Source organism: Myotis yumanensis, unplaced genomic scaffold (genome assembly GCF_028538775.1).
Source record: "Myotis yumanensis isolate MYYU_CA2020_CCGP unplaced genomic scaffold, mMyoYum1.0.hap1 SCAF_4, whole genome shotgun sequence".
Taxonomy (NCBI): domain Eukaryota; kingdom Metazoa; phylum Chordata; class Mammalia; order Chiroptera; family Vespertilionidae; genus Myotis; species Myotis yumanensis.
In genome coordinates this window covers 106,293,660-106,316,146 of record NW_027223755.1, presented here as the reverse complement: position 1 = coordinate 106,316,146, position 22,487 = coordinate 106,293,660, and the positions used below count along the sequence as shown (strand labels likewise).

Below are 22,487 nucleotides of genomic sequence, written 5' to 3'. Positions count from 1 at the left end.
CCCCCGGAAGCAATCGATAACGCCTGTGATTGGTCAGAGCCTCTGGAGGCGGGCTCCGAGCTGAGCGCGGGTTTTCCTGGGCAATCTGGGCAGCAGCTCGGTGGGCAACATGTCCACTGTGGGTCGGGAGAAGCCTGGGGACGCGGAGGGCGAGGGCACCGAAGCTGCCCGCCCCTTCAGCTTCAGCCCGGAGCCCACGCTCGAGGACATGTAAGCCGTCTTTCCCCAACCTGGGCTGGGAAATCACCCCCTCTCGCCCTTTTATTGGGGAGGGCCCCTCCACGTGGGCGGGAAGAAGTCTAGCCGCTGTGCTCGCGTCCCAGCTCTGCAGTCTGACCTCGGGCGAGCCTGCTAACCTCATATTCCAAATGGGCTTAGCAGCGCACACCTGAGGCAGGGGGATGGTGACGCCTGGCGAGCGGTGTTAAGGCCCGCCCTGAGGTCCGATGCTCTGCCCTCCAGGAGTGGGAGGTAGAACATAGACAAATGCAGGGAGAAGGGGAGGCATTGTTTCTTGCTGGAGGAAACCAGGAAAGGCTCCTCAGGGGAATTCCCGCGGACCTACAAGGTCTCTGTAAGATCGTAGGGTTTAGATCTGCAGAGAGACGGATGTGCCAGGTGGAGGACGCCGCAGCAGCAGCAACAGGAGACAGAATGGTAAAGAGGGTATTGATGGGATTCCATGGAGTTTAGGGTCTGTGCAGGGGCTTGTCCATTTTATAGTCCCTAGAAAAGACATGACTAAAGGCCATTCAAGGAGTTACTTGCAGAACCCTGTCGGAAACCCATGCCCCTATTACAGACCAGAGACAGCTGCCGGGGCCCTGCATCTCCTCCCCCACGCCCTAACCCTGGGACTGGGCTTCCACCCCTTTCTCCTACACCAGCCGCCGCCTCCATGCTGAGTTTGCTGCTGAAAGAGACTGGGACCAGTTCCACCAACCTCGGAACCTCCTCCTGGCCTTGGTGGGGGAAGTGGGGGAGCTGGCAGAGCTCTTGTGAGTAGAAGAATCTTTATGTGGGGGTGGGGGTGGATATTTGATCATCAAATATCCATGGGTTCAAGTTCCCCTTCTCACTGCCAGGCTCTGTTCCTGGTGCTGGGGATACAGATGACTCAGTCCCTGCCCTTGAGGGGTGCCCGGCCTCCTGGGAGAGAAGACAGCAAGGCAGATCTTGGTCTAAGAAAGGGCCAGGGCAATCTTCCTTTACCTCTGCCTCTGGGAGAGAAAGGAATATATTCTATAGAAAACCTGCCCATGGCACTCCAGGCAGAGGCGAGACTACATGTGCCTAGGTGGTGAGTGGGAAAGGGCAAGTTAAATTCAAGGAAAACCTGAGACTCTTCCAGTGAAAGCTTCTCAAGGAAGAGCAAGGACTTTGTATCTGTTTTGTTCTCTGGTGTGTGCCAAGCGCCTGGCCCACAACAGACATTCAGTAGATATCTACTGAGTAAGTGATAGGGCTGAGGAGGAGAGGGGTGGGATATGAAGCCAGAATGATAAAATTGGGGTTAGAATTGATGGAGTTCGGACAGAAGACCTGACCAGACGGGAGTGGTAGAGCGAGCACTGTGTCAGCAGGGTGGATGGATCACCGGAAGAATTGGGGCAGGGAGACCAGTGAGGAAGCTGGTGCAGATTAGGCCAGAGGTCATGAGGCCTAAGCCAGTGAAGTCACAGGGGGGTGGAGAAGTTAGGGCATAGACGTGTGTGTGGGCAAGACATTCATTTATTACAGATTTATGAGCCTCATCTGTGTGCTTGCTCTTCTAGAATCAAGAGATAGGGCCTTTCACAAGACAGACATTGCTCCCACCTTCACAGTGCAAGGAGACTGACAATAAATAAGCAAGCTTATTTTTTTTAATGTATTTTTATTCATTTCAGAGAGGGAGAGAGAGAAAGATCAGTTATGAGAGAGAATCATTGATCTGCTGCCTCCTGCTCACCCCACACTGGAAATGGAACCTGCAACACAGGCATGTGCCCTGACCGGGAATCCAACCATGACCTCCTGGTTCATAGGGTGATGTCAACCATTGAGCCATACCAGCCAGGCTTATTTGAAAACATCAGCAGTTGTGATAAGTTCTATGAATAAAATAGCACCAGGTTGTGAAAGAGGAGGAAACAGAGGGAGAAGGCTTTTCTGAGGAGGTAACACCTGAGCTGAGACCTGGGCAACAGGAAGGAGCCGGCCCTGGGAAAGCTGTGGGGGGAGCAGGAAGAAGATCATTCAAGGCAATGGGAGCAGTAAGTGCAAAGGCCCTGGGACACTTTGACCTGTGTGCAAGTCAGAAAAGGCCAGGGTGACTTTTAGGTGGGGAGTTAGGGAGAGTAGTGGGTTATGACATGGGAAGAGGCGGGAGTCATTCAGCTCATGCAGGACCTGGAGGGCATGGATTTTATTCCAAGCACAGCTAGGGGAGTTTCAGGAGAGGGACAAAATGTAATGTGTAAATGTGCTTTTAAAAAATGATGCTGGACAAGAATAGAAGATGGGTTAGCAAGCTTCCCCGGTAGGTCCAGGTCTGAGATTTAGTCTGGGGTGGCAGTGGCTAGGGCTGGAGAGAAGAATTGGGTCTTGACAAGTGAAATGATCTCTTGCCAACTCTTTGACTCAAGTAGGGACCCAGAGGTCTGGGTGACTCATCTGTTGGAGGCTCTTCCTCACCCTGAGTCTACCCAGGGCCCATATGGGTTGAACTGTCCTTGGAGGAAGTTCCTAGGATGTGCGAATTCATTGCTGCAAGAACTGGGGGGTCCTGGGAGGCGGAACCCATTGTCCTAGCCAGCATCTCTGTGCTGCGTGTGCCTATCTGTGTGTTCCATCCCCAGTCAGTGGAAGCCCGACGGGAAGGCTGGTCCCCAAGCCTGGCCCCCTAAGGAACGGGCGGCCCTTCAAGAGGAGCTTAGTGATGTCCTCATCTACCTGGTAGCATTAGCAGCCCGCTGCCGTGTGGATCTTCCCCAAGCAGTGCTCTCCAAGATGGACACCAACCGGAGACGCTACCCAGCACATCTGTCCCGCGGCTCTTCTCGCAAATATACAGACCTGCCCCACGGGGCCACCTCTGAAGACCAGACTGTGGGGACTGCAGACCTTGCCTGTGAGTCCACAGGTCAGGCCTCAACCTAGAAACATGGAATCAAGATCTGCAGCTCAGCATGGCATGTGAGGAAGACAGTGGCCTGCCCAGGGAACCTCATTCTAGTCCTTTCCTAACAGATCACAGACCTAGGGACACGTCCTGAGGTCTGAGGTTCAAAAACCTCTGGAAGACAGCCTCTTGGTACTCTTCTCCCTCAATAAAAGTTTTGTTTCACCGCCTCCAGACTCTTCCTGCGGTGGCTGGGGAGGCTCCGTCTCAGCAGGTGCCGAAGAAGGGCACCAGGGTTGCCTCTGAGCCCAACTCCCGTGTTTCTCTATTGTAGCTCCCACCTGCAGAGCAGAGATCTGACTTCCAGCAGGTTGCCTGTGAGATTCCAGCCAGTCTCCTTCCCCTTCGGGGCCTCTGACAGATAGAAGGCTGTGCGTAGCTTTAAGAGCCTACGTTTTTGAGCCAGGCCATCAGGGATCAAATGCCATCTTTCATACTTAGCTGATGGTATTCATTGATTTCCTCATCTAAATGAAAATAAAGTGCCTACCTGATAGGGTTTTAAAACTTAGGTGAGCCCAGCTGGCGTGGCTCAGGGGTTGAGCGTTAGCTTATGCACCTGGAGGTTACAGTTCAATTCCTAGCCAGGACAGATGCCCGGGTTGTGGGCTCGATCCCCAGTAGGGGGCGTGCAGGAGGCAGTTGATCAATGATTCTCTCATTGATGTTTCTATCTCTTTGAAATCAATAAAAATGTAAAAACAAACTTAGGTGGGTTATTACTGTCAGTAGAGTGCTTAGGACAGTGCCTGGCACATAGGACTTTGTAAGTTTCCAGGTATTAACTTTCAACTCAAAACTTTCAGATGTCCAGAGCAGGAAATGTCAACAGTTGAGTTAGGCCTGGGTCCAGGGCTGAGCCTCAGGCCCCAGCACAAACTGGGATCAGATCTCTGATGTGGAGCAGAACAGGGCTTCCACTCCTCTTGGAGTTGGGCCTCTTGCCCCTGCAGTGCCATCTCCAGGCCAATTTCTCATTCCACTTCTGTCCCTAAAAATGGTTGTGTGACCTCAGACACATCACTTTCTTTTCTGAGATGCCCATGGCCTGGGGTGATGCTGGAAAAAAGACCTTCAAATTACTTTTGCTGCCCTTGTCAACCTGTTTCCACATCAGTAAAATGAGGGTTCCCCTCTACTGGCCTCATTCCTCTCGGTGACCTTATCCCTCTTACCAGTGACCTCTTACTTCCCAGGTAAAACTCCAGATAGGAACTGTTTCAGCTTTGTGTTCCCAAGCCCACCCTGCTCCCTACCAATAGTAGTAGAAGCCTTATCCTTTCTGGTTTGATTTCAGTACCTCTCCTTGATCAATTATATCCTCTCTGTATAATCAACTTCTCTTCCTTTCCATTACCCCTCACCGAAGCACAAAAATTGAGTCTCCTCCCTATAGACAAAACCAACAAACTCCCCAGCTACTGCCCTCATACTTTTCACAGCCACGCCTCTTGAGAAGGGTTATTACACCCACCCATCTGCTGCTTCATCCTCCCACTTATATCCTAACCCACTATCACTCCACTGAAATGGCTCACCACTTCCCCCAACTCCTACAACCATTGGGCACCAGAGCAAAATCTGACCACTTCCTCTGAAACACCTCTAGATTTCCCAAACGAGGCATTTCTGAGTTTGTCTATCTCTGGCTGTTCTTTCCCAGGTACTTCTTGGGTACCCTTTTCTGGGCGAGGGGTCATGCACTTCAGACCCGATATCCCAAGGTGTTCTTTTCAATCACCTCTCTGACCCCTCCACATTGACCTCACATTCCACATGTCCAGATTGGGGGTAACAATTGCTGCCACTTCAACTGTTCTCATCCTGTACCATCTGTGACTCTACCTGTGGTCATCCAAGCTAAGAAGTGAAGTCAGCCCCACCTCCCTTATCCCCAGAATTCTAGCTCCTTAATATGCCCACTCCACCCCTTCCCTTATCACTCAAGGCTTCTTTGCTGCCTTGGATACTGTCACCTGGCTTCTAAAATCCCCAGTGGTCTATCTCCTGCCAACCTCGTTGCTCTTTGTCCCTATCTTCAAGCTCCAACAAGTCTGGCAGGCACTTTCAGGGACTCTCCCTAGTTCCCAAACTCTCTCTTTTAGCCTTCAAGGCCAGCTTAAACATACCTCCAAGGACAACCTCTAAACTCCCAAGATTGCGTTAAAAACCTAACCAACAACTCCCCCCATCATAGCAAATGACAATGGACTGCAAATGCCTGTATACGTGTCCCAGTTCTGCCATTCCCTCACTGTCAGTACTTACTTATCTGCAGAAATGGAGATACGATTACCAAACGTGGATGCTGAGGATGAAAATGAGCTGACAATAATAAAGCACTTAAGTCTTAAACATAGTGCCATAAAGTACTGTTTAGCAGGCCTGGCTCAGTGGTTGAGCGGCAAACAATGAACCAGATCATGGGCTTGATTCCCAGTAGGGCACATGCCCGGGTTCCAGGCTCGATCCCCGATATGGGTATGCAGGAAACAGCCGATCAACGATTCTCTTACCATTGATGTTTCTATATTTCTCTCCTTTTCTTCTCTGAAATCAGTAAAAATATATTTTTAAAAAGTATTGTCTCTTCATTATACTACGCTCCATGATGTTCATGGCTGCTCACCAAAGCTCTGCGGAATTTGGTGCCTGTTTAAGCACGAATCAATCTATATATATAAAAGCCTAAGCGACCATTGCAACTGAATGGACGACAGAATAGGCTGTATGGGGCAACCAGGCTGGCAGCGGGGTTAGTGAGGGACGACCAAAGGACTGAGCAGCAGGCTATGTGGGGCGACCAGGCCAGCAGAGGGGGTCAGTGAGGGGCGACCAAACGACTGAGCAGCACGCTGCATGGGGTGAACAGGCTGGCAGGGGGGTTAGTGAGGGGAGACCAAACGACCAAACAGCAGGCTGCATGGGGCGACCAGGCCCGCAGGGGGGGGAAGTTGGGGGTGACCAGGATGGCATGGGGGGCAGAGTAAGGGGTGACCAGGACGGCTACGGGGGCAGTTGGGGGTGACCAGGCCAGCATGGGGGGGCAGTAAGGGGTGACCAGGCTGGTGGGGGGCAGTTGGGGGTGACCAGGCTGGTGGGGGGCAGTTGGGGGTGACCAGGCCAGCAGGGGGCACAGTTTAGGGTGATCAGGCAGGCAGGCAGGTGAGCAGTTAGGAGCCAGTGGTCCCGGATTGTGAGATGAATGTCCCAGATTGGAGAGGGTGCAGGCTGGGCTGAGGGGACCCCCCCCATGCACGAATTTTGTGCACCAGGCCTCTAGCCTAATAATAGGGTAATATGCAAATTGGTTGGGATGCTGTCACAGTAACGACCCATCAGCGGGCTACATATGCAGCAGGCATGGGTGGGCGGGGCATTGCAGCAACAGGGGTGGGGACTTGCAGCGTACGGGACCAATGGCTGCTGCTGCTGCTTACCCAGGGCCAGCCCAGGGCTCCGGCAAGCTGCCGATAGCCACTGCTGTTGCGAGGGCCCAAGGCTCAGGCAAGCCTCATGGCAGGCAGTGGCAGCAGCAGAGGTGTGATGGGGGCGTCGCCTTCCCCTGATCACAGGGTTGCCTCCCACAGAGGGAGGCCTGAGGCAACAGCAGCAGCGAGGGGGTGATGGGGGTGGTGCCTTCCCCTGATCGGCTGGTCACCTCCTGTAGAGGGAGGCCCGACTGCGGCTTGAGCCATCAGTAAGACATCCCCTGAGGGCTCCCAGAGTGTGATAAGGGGCAGGCCGGGCTGAGGGAACTCCCCCCACCCTCCAGTGCACGAATTTTGTGCACTGGGCCTCTAGTGTGCTATATTTACAGACTCTTCCAGATCAGAGGTTATAAGGACATAACCAAGGGCCAAATGTGGGATGACTTCACACACACAAACCCAGTTCCAGGAACCCTTTTGGGCTAATAGCCCCACTTGGTTCTGTGATGATTCACTTAAGTCACCTAAGCCCAGGGAATACCCCAACTTTGCTCCTTTCCCCATCTATTCATTCACAGGCACATGTGCGTGAAGATATAATACTTTATTCACTAACACGGGTTGAGGATTTGTAGTGAGGGGGAAGAGGCCACGGTTTCCAAAAATCCCAGTAGAGCAGTGATGGCAAACCTTTTGAGCTCGGCGTCAGCATTTTCAAAAACCCTAACTTAACTCTAGTGCTGTGTCACATATATAAATTTTTTGATCTCTGCAACCATAGCAAAACAAAGACTTATACAGTGGGGCCTTGACTTACAAGTTTAATTTGTTCCGTGACGGAGCTTATACTCAAATTACTCATATGTCAAATCACTGTGACATTCGCTGTGCCAACTAGCGGTGGGGTATCTGAAGCTGGCTCGTAACCCAAATTTTTTTGAGCTTGCAATTCAAAGCAAAAAATCGGCAGAGAGACGGCTAGTATCTCAAAAAAACTTGTTAGTTGGGACACTCGTAAGTCAAGGCCCCACTGTATTTTTGATATTTATTTTATATATTTAAATGCCATTTAACAAAGAAAAATCAACCAAAAAAATGAGTTTGCGTGTCACCTCTGACACGCGTGTCATAGGTTCGCCATCACTGCAGTAGAGGATTAACTATGTTTCCCAGGTCCCGGGCAGCCAGTTCTGCCTTCCCACCCTTTCCCAGACCAGGGTCCCGCAGTCCTTGTCCAGTTAGTCCAGCCCCTGGGGGTCAGGGCCCTGGCATGCGCCTCCTCAGCCAGACACTAGCAGCCACAGCGACAAGGGGGCTCATCTACTCTCACACTCTGGGCAGCGCTCAGTGACAGTGGTGGCCTTAGTGCCAGGGGGCAGCTTGAAGTCTCGGCCGCACACAGCGCAGATATAGAGACGGCGCATCATATGCGAACGACGATGGCGGACGAAGTTGGAGCTGAGGCGGAAGCGCTGACCGCACTCGGTGCAGGGGTAGGGCCGCTCGCCCGTGTGCGTGCGGGTATGATCTGCCAGGTTGGACCGGTGGCGGAAACAGCGGCCACACACGGTACAGAGGTGTGGCTTCTCGCCCGTGTGCACTCGCCGGTGCTTGGCCAGCGCCGAGCTCTGCGCGAAGCGCGTGCCGCAGTCGGCGCAAACATATGGCCGCTCCCCGGTGTGCGTGCGTCGGTGGCGCACAAGGCACGAACTGCCGCCGAAGGCGCGCCCGCAGTCGGGGCAAGTGTAAGGCTTCTCGCCCGTGTGCACGCGCAGGTGCTGCGCGTAGTTGGAGCTCTGAGCGAAGCGGCGCCCGCACTGCGTGCACACGTAGGGCTTCTCGCCCGTGTGGCGCCGCCGGTGTTGCTGCAGGTTCGAGGCGGCCGAAAAGCGCTGGCCGCACTCGGGGCACTCGTAGGGCCGCTCGCCCGTGTGCGTGCGGCCGTGTTTGGTCAGCGCCGACTTCTGCGAGAAGCCCCGGCCACACTCGGGGCATTCGAAGGGCCGTTCACCCGTGTGCGTGCGTGAATGCTTGGCTAGAGTGGACCGGCGTGCAAAAGCACGGCCGCAGTCCGGGCACACGTGTGTACGCGCCGGGTCTGCAGAAGGCGCTGCCGCCTCCCTCGGGACCTGTGGGGAGAAAGGGGACAAGTCAGTCCTGACCCACAGTCCCATGAGCAAGAGACCTGGGTCTCTGCAAACTGTAATCTCAGTTCCGCTTATGGAAAACAGGAAAGCCTCCCTCCTAGCACTGCTGCGCACATTAAATTAGATACTGTATTAATGTACAGAGCACATGCCCAGTGTCATTCTACCTGTTCTTTAATAATTCAACAAGTATTTATTAAGGGCGTACAAGGTGCCACACTGTGTTCTAGGCACTGGGGATTCAGTATTATATTTTTTAAATTCCTGCTTATGGGAAAAATGGACAAGTGCTGGTATTGGGTGAATGTTTCAGATTTAAATAAGGTTAAAAAACTGATGTAACAAGAGCAAAAAGTAAAGGAAGTGAGAAAGCAGGCTACAGAGGGCACAGCAAGACCCTGAGGCAGGGGTTTTGCCAGTGAAGACCCAGGAATGGCAAGAAAAAGTACATAGGGCCGAATGCATGGAGGGGAGAGTAATGGATGGGGTGCCCTGGAGGGGATCTCTTAGCTTAGAGCCTTGTAATAGGAAAGACATGGAAGGTGGTGTCAGAGGAATGATGGCATAAGGCTGTGTCTTTTCCTCTCCTCCTGAAATTTCAAAAAGTTAACCATGTATAATTCAACAAAGAAATCCCTGCTCAACACAGACGCATGCCTGAGAGACCTGGGCACTGAAACATCTAAAGGTGGGCAACCAGGAATAAACCGGGAGACAAGAGCGGAAAGTGCAGGTGGCCCCCAGGTGCAGCCCTGTAGCCGGCAGCTCATAGCAAGTGGCAAGCAGTGAGAGAGTGAACAGTGTCTGCGTCAGCAGATGCCTGACAGAGCACAGGATTCTGCCGTGTGCATGTGGCTCAGAGACAGGCAGTGGTGTTTCAGACAAAGAAATGTACCACAGAGCACTGCCACTGCTTGGACTCCCAAAACTTGCCTCCTGTTGCCCTTGAAGTCAAGTTCAGGAGCGTATTATCTGTAAACCAAAAGCTACTGCAGTAGAATACGTTTCCCTCTGTGACTGATCCCCAGGAGGGGTGCTGGGGCAGGACCCACGGAAGTGAGACACAAACTCTACCCCAAGCAGCACAGTTATACAGTCTGAGGCAGCTGTGGGCAAACTACGGCCTGTTTGAAATGAACAAAACTAAAAAAAAAAAAAGACCGTACCCTTTTATGTAATGATGTTTACTTTGAATTTATATTAGTTCACACAAACACTCCATCCATGCTTTTGTTCCGGCCCTCCGGTCCAGTTTAAGAACCCATTGTGGCCCTTGAGTCAAAAAGTTTGCCCACCCCTGGTCTTAGGGAAGCCACGGAGGTTCAAGACTAGGAGTTCAGAGGTAAAAATCTTGTGATTCAGCACCATCTACTGGAAAATAGTAGAAAGACCTCTTCAGAGATAAATGAATAAGCAAAGGAAGACAGCAAATACCATGAAGAACCACAGTAATGACGATGACCAGAAAGAAAATGAAAAATCCCCAGAAAGCAGGCTGGAACACATGGAAATATGTGATATAAATGACAGAGATTTCACCCTAGCTGGTTTGTCTCAGTGGATAGAGTGTTGGCCCACAGACTGAAGGGTCCTGGGTTCAATTTCAGTAAAGGGCACACACCTCGGTTGCATGCTCGATCCCCAGCCCCAGTCGGGGTGTATATGGAAGGCAACCAATCGATGTGTCTCTCACATCGATGTTTCCCTCTTTCTGTCTCTCCCCCTTCTTTCTACTCTCTCTAAACATCAATGGAAAAATTTTAAATTTTTTAAAAATAATAAATGACAGAGATTTCAAGATTGCAGTCCTGAAAATACTCAATGAGATGCAAGAAAATACTGACAGGCAAATCAGTGCACTTAGAAAACAAATCAATGAACAAAACGAGTATTTTACCAAGGAGATTAAAAAAAGAACCAATAAGAAGTCCTGGAAGTGAAGTATGCAACTAAGGAGATTAAGAGTAAACTACTGAGCATAGAAAACAGAACAAATGAGATAGAGGAAAGAACTAGTGATATTAAAGATAGGAATCAAGGAATGGTGCATGGTGCAGAGGGAAGAGAAAGACCTGAGAATAAAGAAAAGTAAAAGAGCTCTATGAGACCTATCTGATTCCATCAGAAAAAGCAATATTAGAATTACAGGCATTGCAGAGGAGGAAGAGAGGAAGCATGGAATGAAGAGTCTATTAAAACAAATAGTGGATGCGAACTTTCCAAATCTATGTAAAGAACTAGATCCTCGCCCTGGCCGGCTTGGCTCAATGGATAGAGCGTCGGCCTGTAGACTGAAGGGTCCTGGGCTCGATTCCGGCCAAGGGCACATGCCTGGGTTGCAGGCTCGATCCCCAGTGGGGGGCGTGCAGGAGGCAGCCGATCAATGATTTTCTCTCATCATTGATGTTTCTATCTCTCCTTCTCCCTTCCTCTCTGAAATCAATAAAGAAATATCTTAAAAAAAAAAAAGAACTAGATCCTCGATTCCAACAAGCAAACAGAACACCCAGTTACTTCAATCCAAAGAGGCCTTCTTCAAGGGCCTGTCACAATTAATGACAAAGAAAAAAGTTCTCAAAGCAGCCAGGAAAAGAAGGAAGTAACCTACAAAGGAAAACCCATCAGAATCATCCGAACTCTCAGCAGAAACTCTACAAGCCAGAAGAGAGTGGAAGCAAATAGTCAAACTCCTGAAAGAGAGAAATTACCAGCCACAAATAATATATCCAGCAAAATTATCCTTTAAATATTAAGGAGAAATAAAGATGTTCCCAGACATACAGAAGCTGAGGGATTTCATCACCAGAAAACCTCCATTGCAGGAAATACTCAATAGAGTTATTCTACCTGAAACAAAGAACATAAGGCCATAACACTACGAGTAAGTTCAACAATAAACTTACAGCATAAATAGGGATAATTTGTGACAACAAAAACATAAAAGGGGAGGGGGAAAGGTCTGAACTGGAAAAGGATAATGAAGATCAAATGCACTCAAAAGGGAAAAAACTGCCCAGCTGGCGTGGCTCAGTGGTTGAGTGTGGACCTATGAACCAGGAGGGGTCAGTTCAATTCCTGGTCAGGGCACCTGCCTGGGTTGTGGGCTCGATCCCCAGTATGGGGTATGCAGGAGGCAGCCAATCAATGATTCTCATCATTGATGTTTCTACCTTTCTCTTCCTCTCCCCTCCTTTCTGAAATCAATAAAAATATTTTTTTAAAGAAAACATAACACTTCTTAATATATACCCACCCAACCAGAGAGCACTGAAATATATAAAACTACTCACAGAACTAAAGGGAGAAATAGACCAAAACACAATCATAGTTGGAGACTTTATACTCCATTGACAGCTCTAGACAGATCAACCAAACAGAAAATCAATAAAGAAATATTGGCCTTAAATGAAACACTAGACCAAATGGACATAATTAACATTTACAGAACCTTTCATCACAGAGCATCAGATTATACATTCTCCAGAGCACAGCATTCTCAAAGATTAACCATATATTGGGTCACAAAACTAGCATCAACAAATTCAAGAAGACTGAAAGTTTACCAAGCATGTTCTCTGACCACAATGCCTTAAAATTAGACATCAAATGCAAAAATGAAGTAAAGAAACCCACAAATACATGCAGATTAAACAACATACTACTAAAAAATGATTGGGTTAAAGAAATAAAAGTTAAGATTAAAAGATATAGAGAATCTAGCTGGTTTGGCTCAGTGGATAGAGTGTTGGCCTACAGACCGGAGAGTCCCGGATTCGATTCCGGTCAAGGAAGTGCATGTACCTCGGCTGCAGGCTCCTCCCCAGACCAAGCCCTGGTCAGGGGCTCATGCAGGAGGCAACCAATTGATGTGTTCCTCTCACATTGATATTTCTGTCTTTCCATCTCTTTCACTCTTCCACTCTCTCTAAAAATCAATGGAAAAATATCCCTGTTGAAGATTAAAACAAAAACAAAACAAAACAAACAAAAACTCCCAAAAAACAAAAGCCCAGGACCAGATGGCTTCACCAGTGAATTCTACCAGACATTCAAAGAAGATTTAAAACCATCCTTCTCAAAACCTGGGAAAGATAACACAAAAAAAGAAAACTACAGACCAATATCTCTGATGAATACAGATGCAAAAATTCTAAACAAAATACTAGCAATTTGAATACAACAGTACATCCAAAAAATAATAGATCACGATCAAGTGGGGTTCATTCCAGGGGCACAAGAATGGCTCAACGTACACAATCAACATAATACACCACATCAACAAAAGAAGGATCAAAACCATGTGATTTTACCAATAGATGCAGAAAAAGCATTTGTTAAGATATAACATCCATTTATGATTAAAACACTCAATAATAATAGCAATAGAAGGGAAGTATCTCAACAAAATAAAGGCCATATATGCCTAGCCGGCAAGGCTCAGTGTTTGAGCATCAACCTATGAACCAGGAGGTCACAGTTCAATTCCTGGTCAGGGCACTTGCCCAGGTTGTGGGTTCAATGCCCGGTTTGGGGCTTGCAGGAGGCAACTGATCAATGATTCTCTCTCATCATTGATGTTTCTATCTCTCCCCCCCCCCCCCCCACCCTTCCTCTCTGAAGTCAATAAAAACATTAAAAATAATAATAAAGGCCATATATGATAAACCCTCAGCTAATATCATACTCAATGGTGAAAAACAGAATGCTTTTCCTCTAAGATCAGGAACGAGACAAGAATGTCCACTCTCACCACTCTTATTCAACATAATGCTGGAAGTCCTAGTCAGAGCAATAAGGCAAGAGAAAGAAATAAAGGCATCTAAGTAGGAAAAGAAGTCAAACTGTCACTTTTTACAGATGACATAATTCTGTATATAAAAAACGCAAAAGACTCCACTAAAAAAACTATTAGGAACAAATATAGTCAAGTTGCACAATACAAAATCAATGTGCAAAAATGCATTGCCTTCCTGTATAATAACGATAAAACTTCAGAAAAAGGCCCTAGCTGGTTTGGCTCAGTGGCTAGAGCGTTGGCCTGCACACTGAAGGGTCCCAGGTTCGATTCCGGTCAGGGGCACATGCCTGGGTTACGGGCTCGATCCCCAGTGGGGAGCATGCAGGAGGCAGCCAATCGGTGATTCTTTCTCATCATTGATGTTTCTATCTCTCTCTCCCTCTCCCTTCCTCTTTGAAATCAATCAAAATATATATATTTTTTAAATTTTTTTTTCAGAAAAAGAAATGGGAAAAAAAATTCCTTTTGCAATTGCAAAAAAAAAAAAAGAATAAAATATGTAGGAATAAACTTAACAAAGACATGAAAGACCTTTATACTGAAAATTACGAAGCATTATTAAAAGAGATTGAAAAAGACACAACAAAATTGAAAAATATCCCATGTTCATGGGTTGGAATAACCAACATAGTTTAAATGGCCATATTACCCAAAGCAATATACAGATTTAATGCAATCCCCATCAAAATCCCAATGGCATTTTTAAAAGAAAGAGAATGAGAAATCTTCATTTATATAGAATCACAAAAGACCTCAAATAGCCAAAGCAATCCTGAGAAAAAATAAAGAAGCTGGAGGTATCATGCTACCTGACTTCAAATTATACCAGAGTTACAATAATCAAAACAGCATGGTATTGGCAGAGAAACCAACACACAGATCAATGGAACAGAATAGAGAGCGCCACTATAAAACCACATGTATATGGACAGATAATTTTTGACAAAGGAAACAGAAACATATAATGTAGTAACGATAGTCTCTTCAATAAGTGATGCTGGGAAAACTAGAAAGCCACATGCAAATGAATGAAAGTTGATTTGTCCCCATGCACAAAAATTAATTCAAAATGGATCAAAGACCTAAATATAAGACCCGAAACAATAAATTACATAGAAGAAAACATAGGTACCAAACTTATGGACCTTGGTCGTACAGAACATTTTATGAACTTGACCACAAAGGCAAGGGAAGTAAAGACAAAAATAAATGGATGGAACTATACCAAACAAAAAACCTTCTGCACAGCAAAAGAAACTGACAACAAAACAAAGAGACAGCCAACCAGATGGGAGGTGATATTTGCAAACAGTAACTCCTTTCCAAAATATATGAAGAACTAATAGAACTCAACAACAATCAAACAAACTACCCAACCAAAAAGTGGACAGAGGACCTGAAAATACACTTGTCCCAAGAAGACATATGAACAGCAAACAGATATATTTAAAGATGTTCATCCTCACTGGCAACTAGGGAAATGCAAATCAAAACTACAATGAGATACCACCTTACACCTGTTAGAATGACCATTATCAACAACACAGGCAATAACAAGTGTTGAAGAGGTTGTGGAAAAAAGGGAGCCCTCATTCACTGCGGGTGGGAATGTAAACTGGAATCATCACTATGGAAAGCAGCCTGGCAATTCCTCACAAAATTAAAAATACAGCTATCAGCCGAAACCGGTTTGGCTCAGTGGATAGAGCGTCGGCCTGCGGACTAAAAGGTCCCAGGTTCGATTCCGGTCAAGGGCATGTACCTTGGTTGCAGGCACATCCCCAGTAGGGAGTGTGCAGGAGGCAGCTGATCGATGTTTCTCTCTCATAGATATTTCTAACGCTCTATCCCTCTCCCTTCCTCTCTGTAAAAAATCAATAAAATATTTTTTAAAGCGAGGCCAAAAACAAACCCAGGCTTTTGAATAAACTTTTAAGATAGAGCAATCGCATTTTTTAAGCTGCGAAGAAGGAAGCAAGGGTAAAACCCAAATACAACTCTGAGGCCTGAAATGAAAATGAGCCAGTTTCATGAAGCCTGGGCTTCTAGAGATAAAATCAGAAAAAGAAATGTTTCGTAAAAGGCAGGTGAAGGGCACAGGTTGTATTAACAGTGTTAACATTGTATTGTCTTAGTATTTTGTATTAACAGTAGAAGGAAGAGGACTACTGAGGGCATATTGCTTCCTTCTTAGGAAAGAGAGGGCTCATCCAGGCAAAGTGATGTTGAGTATCTATAGTGGGCCGAGCAATTAGGTACATTAATTAATGATTAAATGAAATATCTGACACATATTAAGGACAAGACAGTCTTAGCTTCTCCCCACAAAGTAGTTACCATAGTCTTATTTTATAGATAAGGAAACTGGTTAAGAGAGGTTAAGTGACAGCATGTGAGTCGTTAAGGGCCTTACTTTCTTTTCTTTTTGCCAAAAAAAGTTTATTCATTTTAAAGAGAGAGGAAGGGAGAGGGTAACATCGATCGGCTGCCTTCTGCACCCCCTGCTGGTAGGTGGGACTACACCTATGCAACTGAGACACTGGCCAGGGCGAGGATTTTACTTTCTTAAGCTGCAAAGAGGAACTTCAAGGCCCTGAAGATCGGAATTCTCGTTTAAACAGTATACAGAATAATGAGTGATACCAACATTACAGTGTAAAGTTTCAACAACGCTGTGTGATGTACATTATTGTATTAAATCTTCCTGTCACCTGCCTCGAGTCAGTTGTTATCCTTGGTATTTAGGAAAACAGGCTGAGGCAGATTAAATTCCCACAGCCAGTGGGGGGTCAGGACCCTCACTTAACTAGCAGGCTACACTGCGCTTGCACAGCCAAGATGGGACAGAGGCTGGACTCCAAGTCCCTGGCACTTTCCAAGAGGAATTTAAAGTTAAAGTACAACCTGATATCGAGAAACTCCCCATAGCTGAGTTGGCACAGTGAGAATTCAAGGTCACACTTTCCAGTCTTGCCCCGGTTTTGACACCTACTGGGTTTACTGCAGCACGGCAGCCACTGTGGAGAGACCTTTTCTTATTATACTACATTTTGTTCTGGCCCTTTTGTCTCTGGCACCATCTTTAAGATGACTAAAGCCTTCCTGAGGACGTCCTTACGCAGGGTCACTGACTAGAAAAAGGCAACTTCTCTTGGCATCGGCAGCTCCAAGAGAAGGGGCTCTGGATGCCCCAGGAGAAATCTAGGTAAGAGGGGCTGAGACTAACTCATTAAGACCACAGGCAAGTCACTCCCGTCCCAGGCCCCAGTGAACCCAGGAAGGCGAGGGAGGCTCCGTGAGATAAAAAGTGCCCAACTGGAGATACACGCACATCACAGGGTGCAAGAGGATTCAGTCTTCTGCTGGTGCACTCGCATCTCATTATGATCATTATGTATCTTTTTTCACGGATATTAGAAAAAAGATGCATCACATGAAACCCACAGTTTCATCAGTATTATTTTTTGGATAAAAATGGATTTAACAAAAACTGCTAACCTATCTGAGGAAAAGCATTAAGTAATGAGCACAGCAGGTGAGCGATGAACATGCAACTAAAGCTGGGCAAATACCAGACTAGGTGGTCAGTCAAGGCCCTTCCATGTGTTAAATTCTACAGCTATTAGATTTAAAAATTAGAATAAATGGTATTTGCACTATAACAAGGAGGTCCCATGGGGATACAATGTAGGATAGTGATATGATGATCCAAGTCCATGAAGTGATTGCGTTTGTATTCCTGCTTTATGTTTGGTTTGGTTTTAACAGAGCAAAGGTCCCAGTTAACCTCCTCAGTAATAACTACTACCCGGCCAATATGGCTCAGTTGTTGAACATTGACCTATGACCCAGGAGTTCACGGTTCAATACCAGGTCAGGGCACATGCCTGGGCTGCGGACTCAAACCCCAGTATGGGGCGTGCAGGAGGCAGCCGATCAGTGATGCTGTCATCAGTGATGTTTCTATCTCTCTCTCCCTCTCCCTTCCTCCTGAAATTAATAAAAGTTTATTTAAAATAACAACAACTACCATGAATTGAGCTCTCTATGTGCCAGGGACTGTGCTAAGTGCTTCTCACTCATGTTCTCGTTAAATTCTCACAACCCCTTGGGTTAGGTATCATGAGCTCCATTTTATAGATAAGAAAGTAAGACTCAGAAGGAAAGTGACCACACAAGGCCCTACAGCCAATCAATGTCCGAACTGGGGTCTGAACTCCAAGTCTCATCACCCAAAACACCTGTTCTCTTAATCATACTGCAGTTCTACCTCACTGACAAGTTTGAGGTCACCCTACACAGCTTGTCTCCCTGCCCTGGACCCTTTTCAGAATCCCCCTTCTTTTTGGTAGTACGATCCCTACCCTCTAGCCCAGTGGTTCCCAACCTTGGCTGCACATTAGAATCACCTGGGAATCTTTTTAAAATCCTGATTTCCAGGCCCCGTCCTCCAGAAATTCTATTTCTTTGTTACCAATGTTGTGGCCTCACCCCATAACAAAGAAACAGAATTTCCGGAGGATGAGGCCCAGAAATCAGGATTTTAAAAAGATTCCCAGGTGACTCTAATGTGCAGCCAAGGTTGAGAACCACTAGCTCCTTGCTACAGACCAGCCATAGCAGCATCACTGGGAACTTGTTAGAATCTCAAGTCCCACCACAGACCTACTGAATCACAACCTTCACTTTAACAAGATTCCCAGGTGACTGTATGCTTGTTAAAATTAAGACTTAATCTAGAAGAGAGAACAACTCCTGGAGAAAGCAGGTGGGAGAGGTGAAGAGGGTTTTACAGGCTGAAGGACCACACAGGCAGTCTTAGAGGTGAGAAAGGGGCAGGTCTGTTTGAACTGGGGCATGGGATGGGTGTTGGGTCATGAAGTCAGGACATGAGGTCAGGTGGTGTAGAGCTTTGAATGCCAGGCCTAGGAGCTAAGACTGCATCCTGAGGGAAACAGAAAAACACTCAAAGGCTTAAGCAAAGAGAGAGAGAGGATTAGATGTGCACAGAGCCCTTTGAGAATATCTTTGTGTTCATTAAGGAGAGGTTGGATTTTGATAGGCAGTGAGAGAATGCTTCAGCGCCTGCGTGCAGCATAATTCAGGCCTGTTCTGGACAACGACTGGCCATGGGACTGGGTGATGACAGCTACGAGATGCAGGCTGTCAGCACTGGAAAGAGCTTTGGAGACGACAATCTTCATAGAAACAGACTCAGGGAGACCACACAGCAAGCTCATGAGCTACCTTGTGGGCAGAGTGCTATGCTAAACGTTGATGGGATGTGCAGGCAAAGCTGGTAAATGGTGAAGCTGGGACTTGAACCGATGCTTTTAACTGCTACATGTTCTGTCTAGAGCAGCCGTGGGCAAACTATGGCCCGGAGGCCAGATCCGGCCCATTGAAATGAATAAAACTAAAAAAAAAAAAAAAAGACCGTACCCTTTTATGTAATGATGTTTACTTTGAATTTATATTAGTTCACACAAACACTCCATCCATGCTTTTGTTCCGGCCCCCGGTCCAGTTTAAGAACCCATTGTGGCCCTCGAGTCAAAAAGTTTGCCCACCCCTGGTCTAGAGTCTAGCCCTCCGTACGTTTCATGGCCAGCCATGCCCAGCCTCCTCCATCCCATCCTTAGCTCTAACCAGTCCACTCAAGGTTCGAAAATATCCCCAACTTTCTGTCTTGTCTCCACTGCTGTCACTACCTGAGAGCAGGCTGCCAGCCTCACATGGCCTGTTCTCCCCACAACAGCCAGTGAATCTTCTGAACAGAAAACCCAACGTGCCTCCTCTGATCTGAGGCTTCTGATGGCACCGTATCACCTCACGCGTATGCAAAATTCCTGTGCGGCTTCCAATACCTGTAGCTCTCTGGCCCCGTCTCCTCTGAGCCTTTGCTTTTGCCGTTTCCTCCTCCTGGAAGCCCCTCCTCTGCCTCCATTAGCCAAATGCCCACTGAGCTGTCTGTGAGCCTTCCCCATTGCCTTGAGCTGTCTGCCCTCAGTCCTCTGTCTAGGCCCCCATGTGGGTCTCCCCTTTCACACCAGCCCCAGGATACACCCCAAAAAGGCCTTTGGTAAAAATTAGTTGAAAAATCTCCAGGATGACCTTAAGGCTCTTCCTAAGCCTTAGGAGTATCCTAATTAAGTTAAATAACAATGTACCTACCTATATAGTTTAAGTTTAAAAATTTTGACTCTCAAAAGAAATTTCAATCATTGTACTGTTGATATTTGGCTCTGCTGACTAATGAGTTTGCCGACCACTGACCTAGACCAGTGGTCGGCAACCTGCGGTTCGAGAGCCACATGCGGCTCTTTGGCCCCTTGAGTGTGGCTCTTCCACAAAATACCACGTGCGAGCACGCACTTACAGTGCGATTGAAACTTCGTGGCCCATGCGCAGAAGTCGGTATTTTGTGGAAGAGCCACACTCAAGGGGCCAAAGAGCCTCATGTAGCTCTCGAGCCACAGTTTGCCGACCACTGACCTAGACCAAGGTCCTAAACTTTAGAGGAAGAAGGAATAATCGCAGAATGAATAATATTTACATAGTGTTTATTATGTAAACAGTTCTCTCTCCGTGTGTTAACTCACTTCACCCTCACCACCCTAAGAAGTAGGTGTGGGTATGATTGTCCTTTTACAAATGAGGAACGTGAGGCAAAAGAGGTTAAGAAACTTGCCCAAGGTCATACAGCTGGTAAATGGAGATGAAAGTCCACCCTGAGCTCTGGAGTCCGAGTTCTTAACTTACAGGTGGAATGGGGAGATCAGGAGATCACAGGGCCAGAGGAGGCAGAGTAAGCCAGCATGATGGGCCAAGGAGGCCTGAGAAAAACAGACCTGCAGAGCTATTTTGACTGGGAGCAGAGGCCAAAGCAGCCAGCCCCCTCCCCCGAGGGCCCACCACACCCACTAGGGGGCAGCAGAACGTCTTTCCCTGGGAACTGGCTCCCCTGCAGGAAGAAACCAGAGCCTGGGCCCAGAAACCTGGCCCAGCCAGAGTTCTCCAGGTATGAGCAGGGCTGCACTGGAAGTTGTGGCAGTTTGGGGCTTGAAGGGGGAAATCTAACTCCTATTCTGATATTAAAGCTCCTCTCGTTAAACCTTCCTCTCCCTCAGGATAAATCCCAAATGCCCTACCTGCCTGCCAAACACCCTGGGCTCATCCACGCTTCTCCCGGTGCCCCACTCACTCCCCCTGAGCCCCTGAAAGGCCCATTTCTTCTGCCTGGAGTCGCCACTCACCTCACCCCTCACTCTCACTGGTCTCAGATAAGCCATCTCTTGACTAACTTTGAGACCTTGGCCAGTCACCAAACTACCAAGCTTCCTGGGCCTCAGTTCCCTCACCTGTAAAATGGAACAAATACTACCTATGTTAGAGAACCGCGGTGCTTAACACAGTGCCTGGAGAAGAGTAAATGCTACCAAGAGCCCGGGGTTTCTGTTGCCTAACCCGGCCCCTCCCCCACCCCGTCTGCATTAGGCTCCCAGCTCCGGGCTTCTCTCCCCGGGGCCCGCTCTCACCACATAGGATAGTAGCTGCAGGGGCAGATCCAGGGCTTCTGCCTGACGGAGGCTGCGCCGGAACCAGGTTAGGGATCGGGGTGTGGGACACGTACCTCCTTGTTGTCCACGGGGATCTTGAGTTTCACCACCTCATACTTCTCCTCACCCTCATCCTCCTCATCCTTCACCAGCAGCACCATCTCCTCTTGCATCTCTTCCTCCTCCTCCTCCACCTTCGGTGTCTGCTGTTCGCCAGGCATCTTGGTGTCCTAGGGCGGGCAGCTGGGTCAGAAGCTCGGGACCCACCCCGCACCCCGGCCTGGCCCAGGCAAGGCGGTGCAGCGCGGCTTCCCTCGGCCGACCCTGGGGTTGGGTTGGGCCCTCTCCCTCCCACCCGGCTCGGCCCTAGGCACCAGCACTTGCCCGCGACCAGCTCCGAAGACACTTGTTCACGCCACTCATCCCGGCGTTCAAGGCCCAGAACAGTTGGAATCTCCAGTGCCAACGAGTCGCCACCCTCCCCGCGCTGAGTCACTGCCGGCGCCTGGTCGGGGCCCGGAACTCCAGGGCACGGGCTGGAGGCGGGATCGGGGCGGGGACCCTGAGGGTGCGCACTCACCAGCCGCAGGTTCAGCGCTCACACAGCCCCAGGCCAGGGCTCCCGGCGGTTGGGCATTCGTGAGGCGTCGGGGGCGGGGCCTCTGGGAGGCCTGTCATTGGTCAGAACCGCTAACCCCGCCCCCTAGGGGGAAGGACCCGGAGGACCCGAGCGTCCGGTCCGAGCTGCCCCGGGAGGGTGGGGAATCCAGGGCCTGTGGCTCCGCCGTTCCCCAGCTCCCAGGACCCCGGGCCGCTCCACCCCGACCCTCAAGGTCCTCGCAGTCCGGTTCTGACCCACCTTCAGGGCGTTCCTCCTGTGCCGCTCGGGGTCTCCGCTGCGGCCCAGCACGTCCGCTCCGCCCAAACTAGGCCACGTGCGCTCCAGCCCGGCCTGGGCCTCTCGCTGGCGCCCCGCCTGGAGGGCGGGCCCTGTTGCCTCCCCGCCTCTTCCCTTTTCCTGTTTCTCCCCCTTTGCCGTCTTTTCTCCTTCGCCAGCGACGCTTTCCCGGTCTCCTGGCCTCGGGGATAGCTGGCTCCTTGGATACGTGCTTTCCAATCTACTCCCACAAAAAAAAAAAAGGCTACCGCGGCCCCGTGCTGTGTGCTGTGCCTACTATGCGCTGGTGTTATGTATGCTACGCGTTTCACACACCTGAGCTCTTTTTAAAAATTAAATGTACTGAGGTAAAATATCGCCGCCCAAAGTCTAGTCTCCTTCGGGCTCCGTACATTTGATCGCCTTTGTCCACTTCCTCCTGCCCCCACTACCTTCCCTGGTGGTGTCTGTATGAGTTTGTTGATCTCTTTTTATCTACACAAAGGTGGGTC

General features: G+C 48.7%; 2 protein-coding genes across 5 annotated transcripts; one reads left to right on the top strand and one right to left on the bottom strand.

The window, feature by feature from the left end:
* Positions 1–68: 68 nt before the first annotated feature.
* On the top strand, positions 69–3,332 carry DCTPP1 (dCTP pyrophosphatase 1). Its single transcript, XM_070411652.1, has 3 exons — positions 69–210; positions 888–998; positions 2,841–3,332. Exons 1-3 carry the CDS (start codon positions 110–112, stop codon positions 3,139–3,141), a joined length of 513 nt encoding a protein of 170 aa, XP_070267753.1. The 5' UTR covers positions 69–109; the 3' UTR covers positions 3,142–3,332.
* A 3,847-nt stretch (positions 3,333–7,179) lies between these two features.
* LOC139009318 (zinc finger protein 771) lies at positions 7,180–22,060 on the bottom strand. Of its 4 annotated transcripts, XM_070413563.1 has the most exons (4): positions 21,958–22,058; positions 21,483–21,634; positions 21,173–21,328; positions 7,180–8,723 (listed from the first exon to the last, which is right to left on the bottom strand). In XM_070413563.1, exons 2-4 carry the CDS (start codon positions 21,519–21,521, stop codon positions 7,911–7,913), a joined length of 1,008 nt encoding a protein of 335 aa, XP_070269664.1. In that variant the 5' UTR covers positions 21,522–21,634; positions 21,958–22,058; the 3' UTR covers positions 7,180–7,910. The 4 variants fall into 4 exon arrangements, with proteins under 4 accessions (XP_070269664.1, XP_070269666.1, XP_070269667.1 ...); XM_070413565.1 differs by lacking the exon at positions 21,483–21,634 and having other exon boundaries at positions 21,958–22,060; XM_070413566.1 differs by lacking the exons at positions 21,483–21,634; positions 21,958–22,058 and adding an exon at positions 21,679–21,757.
* Between the last annotated feature and the right edge of the window lie 427 nt (positions 22,061–22,487).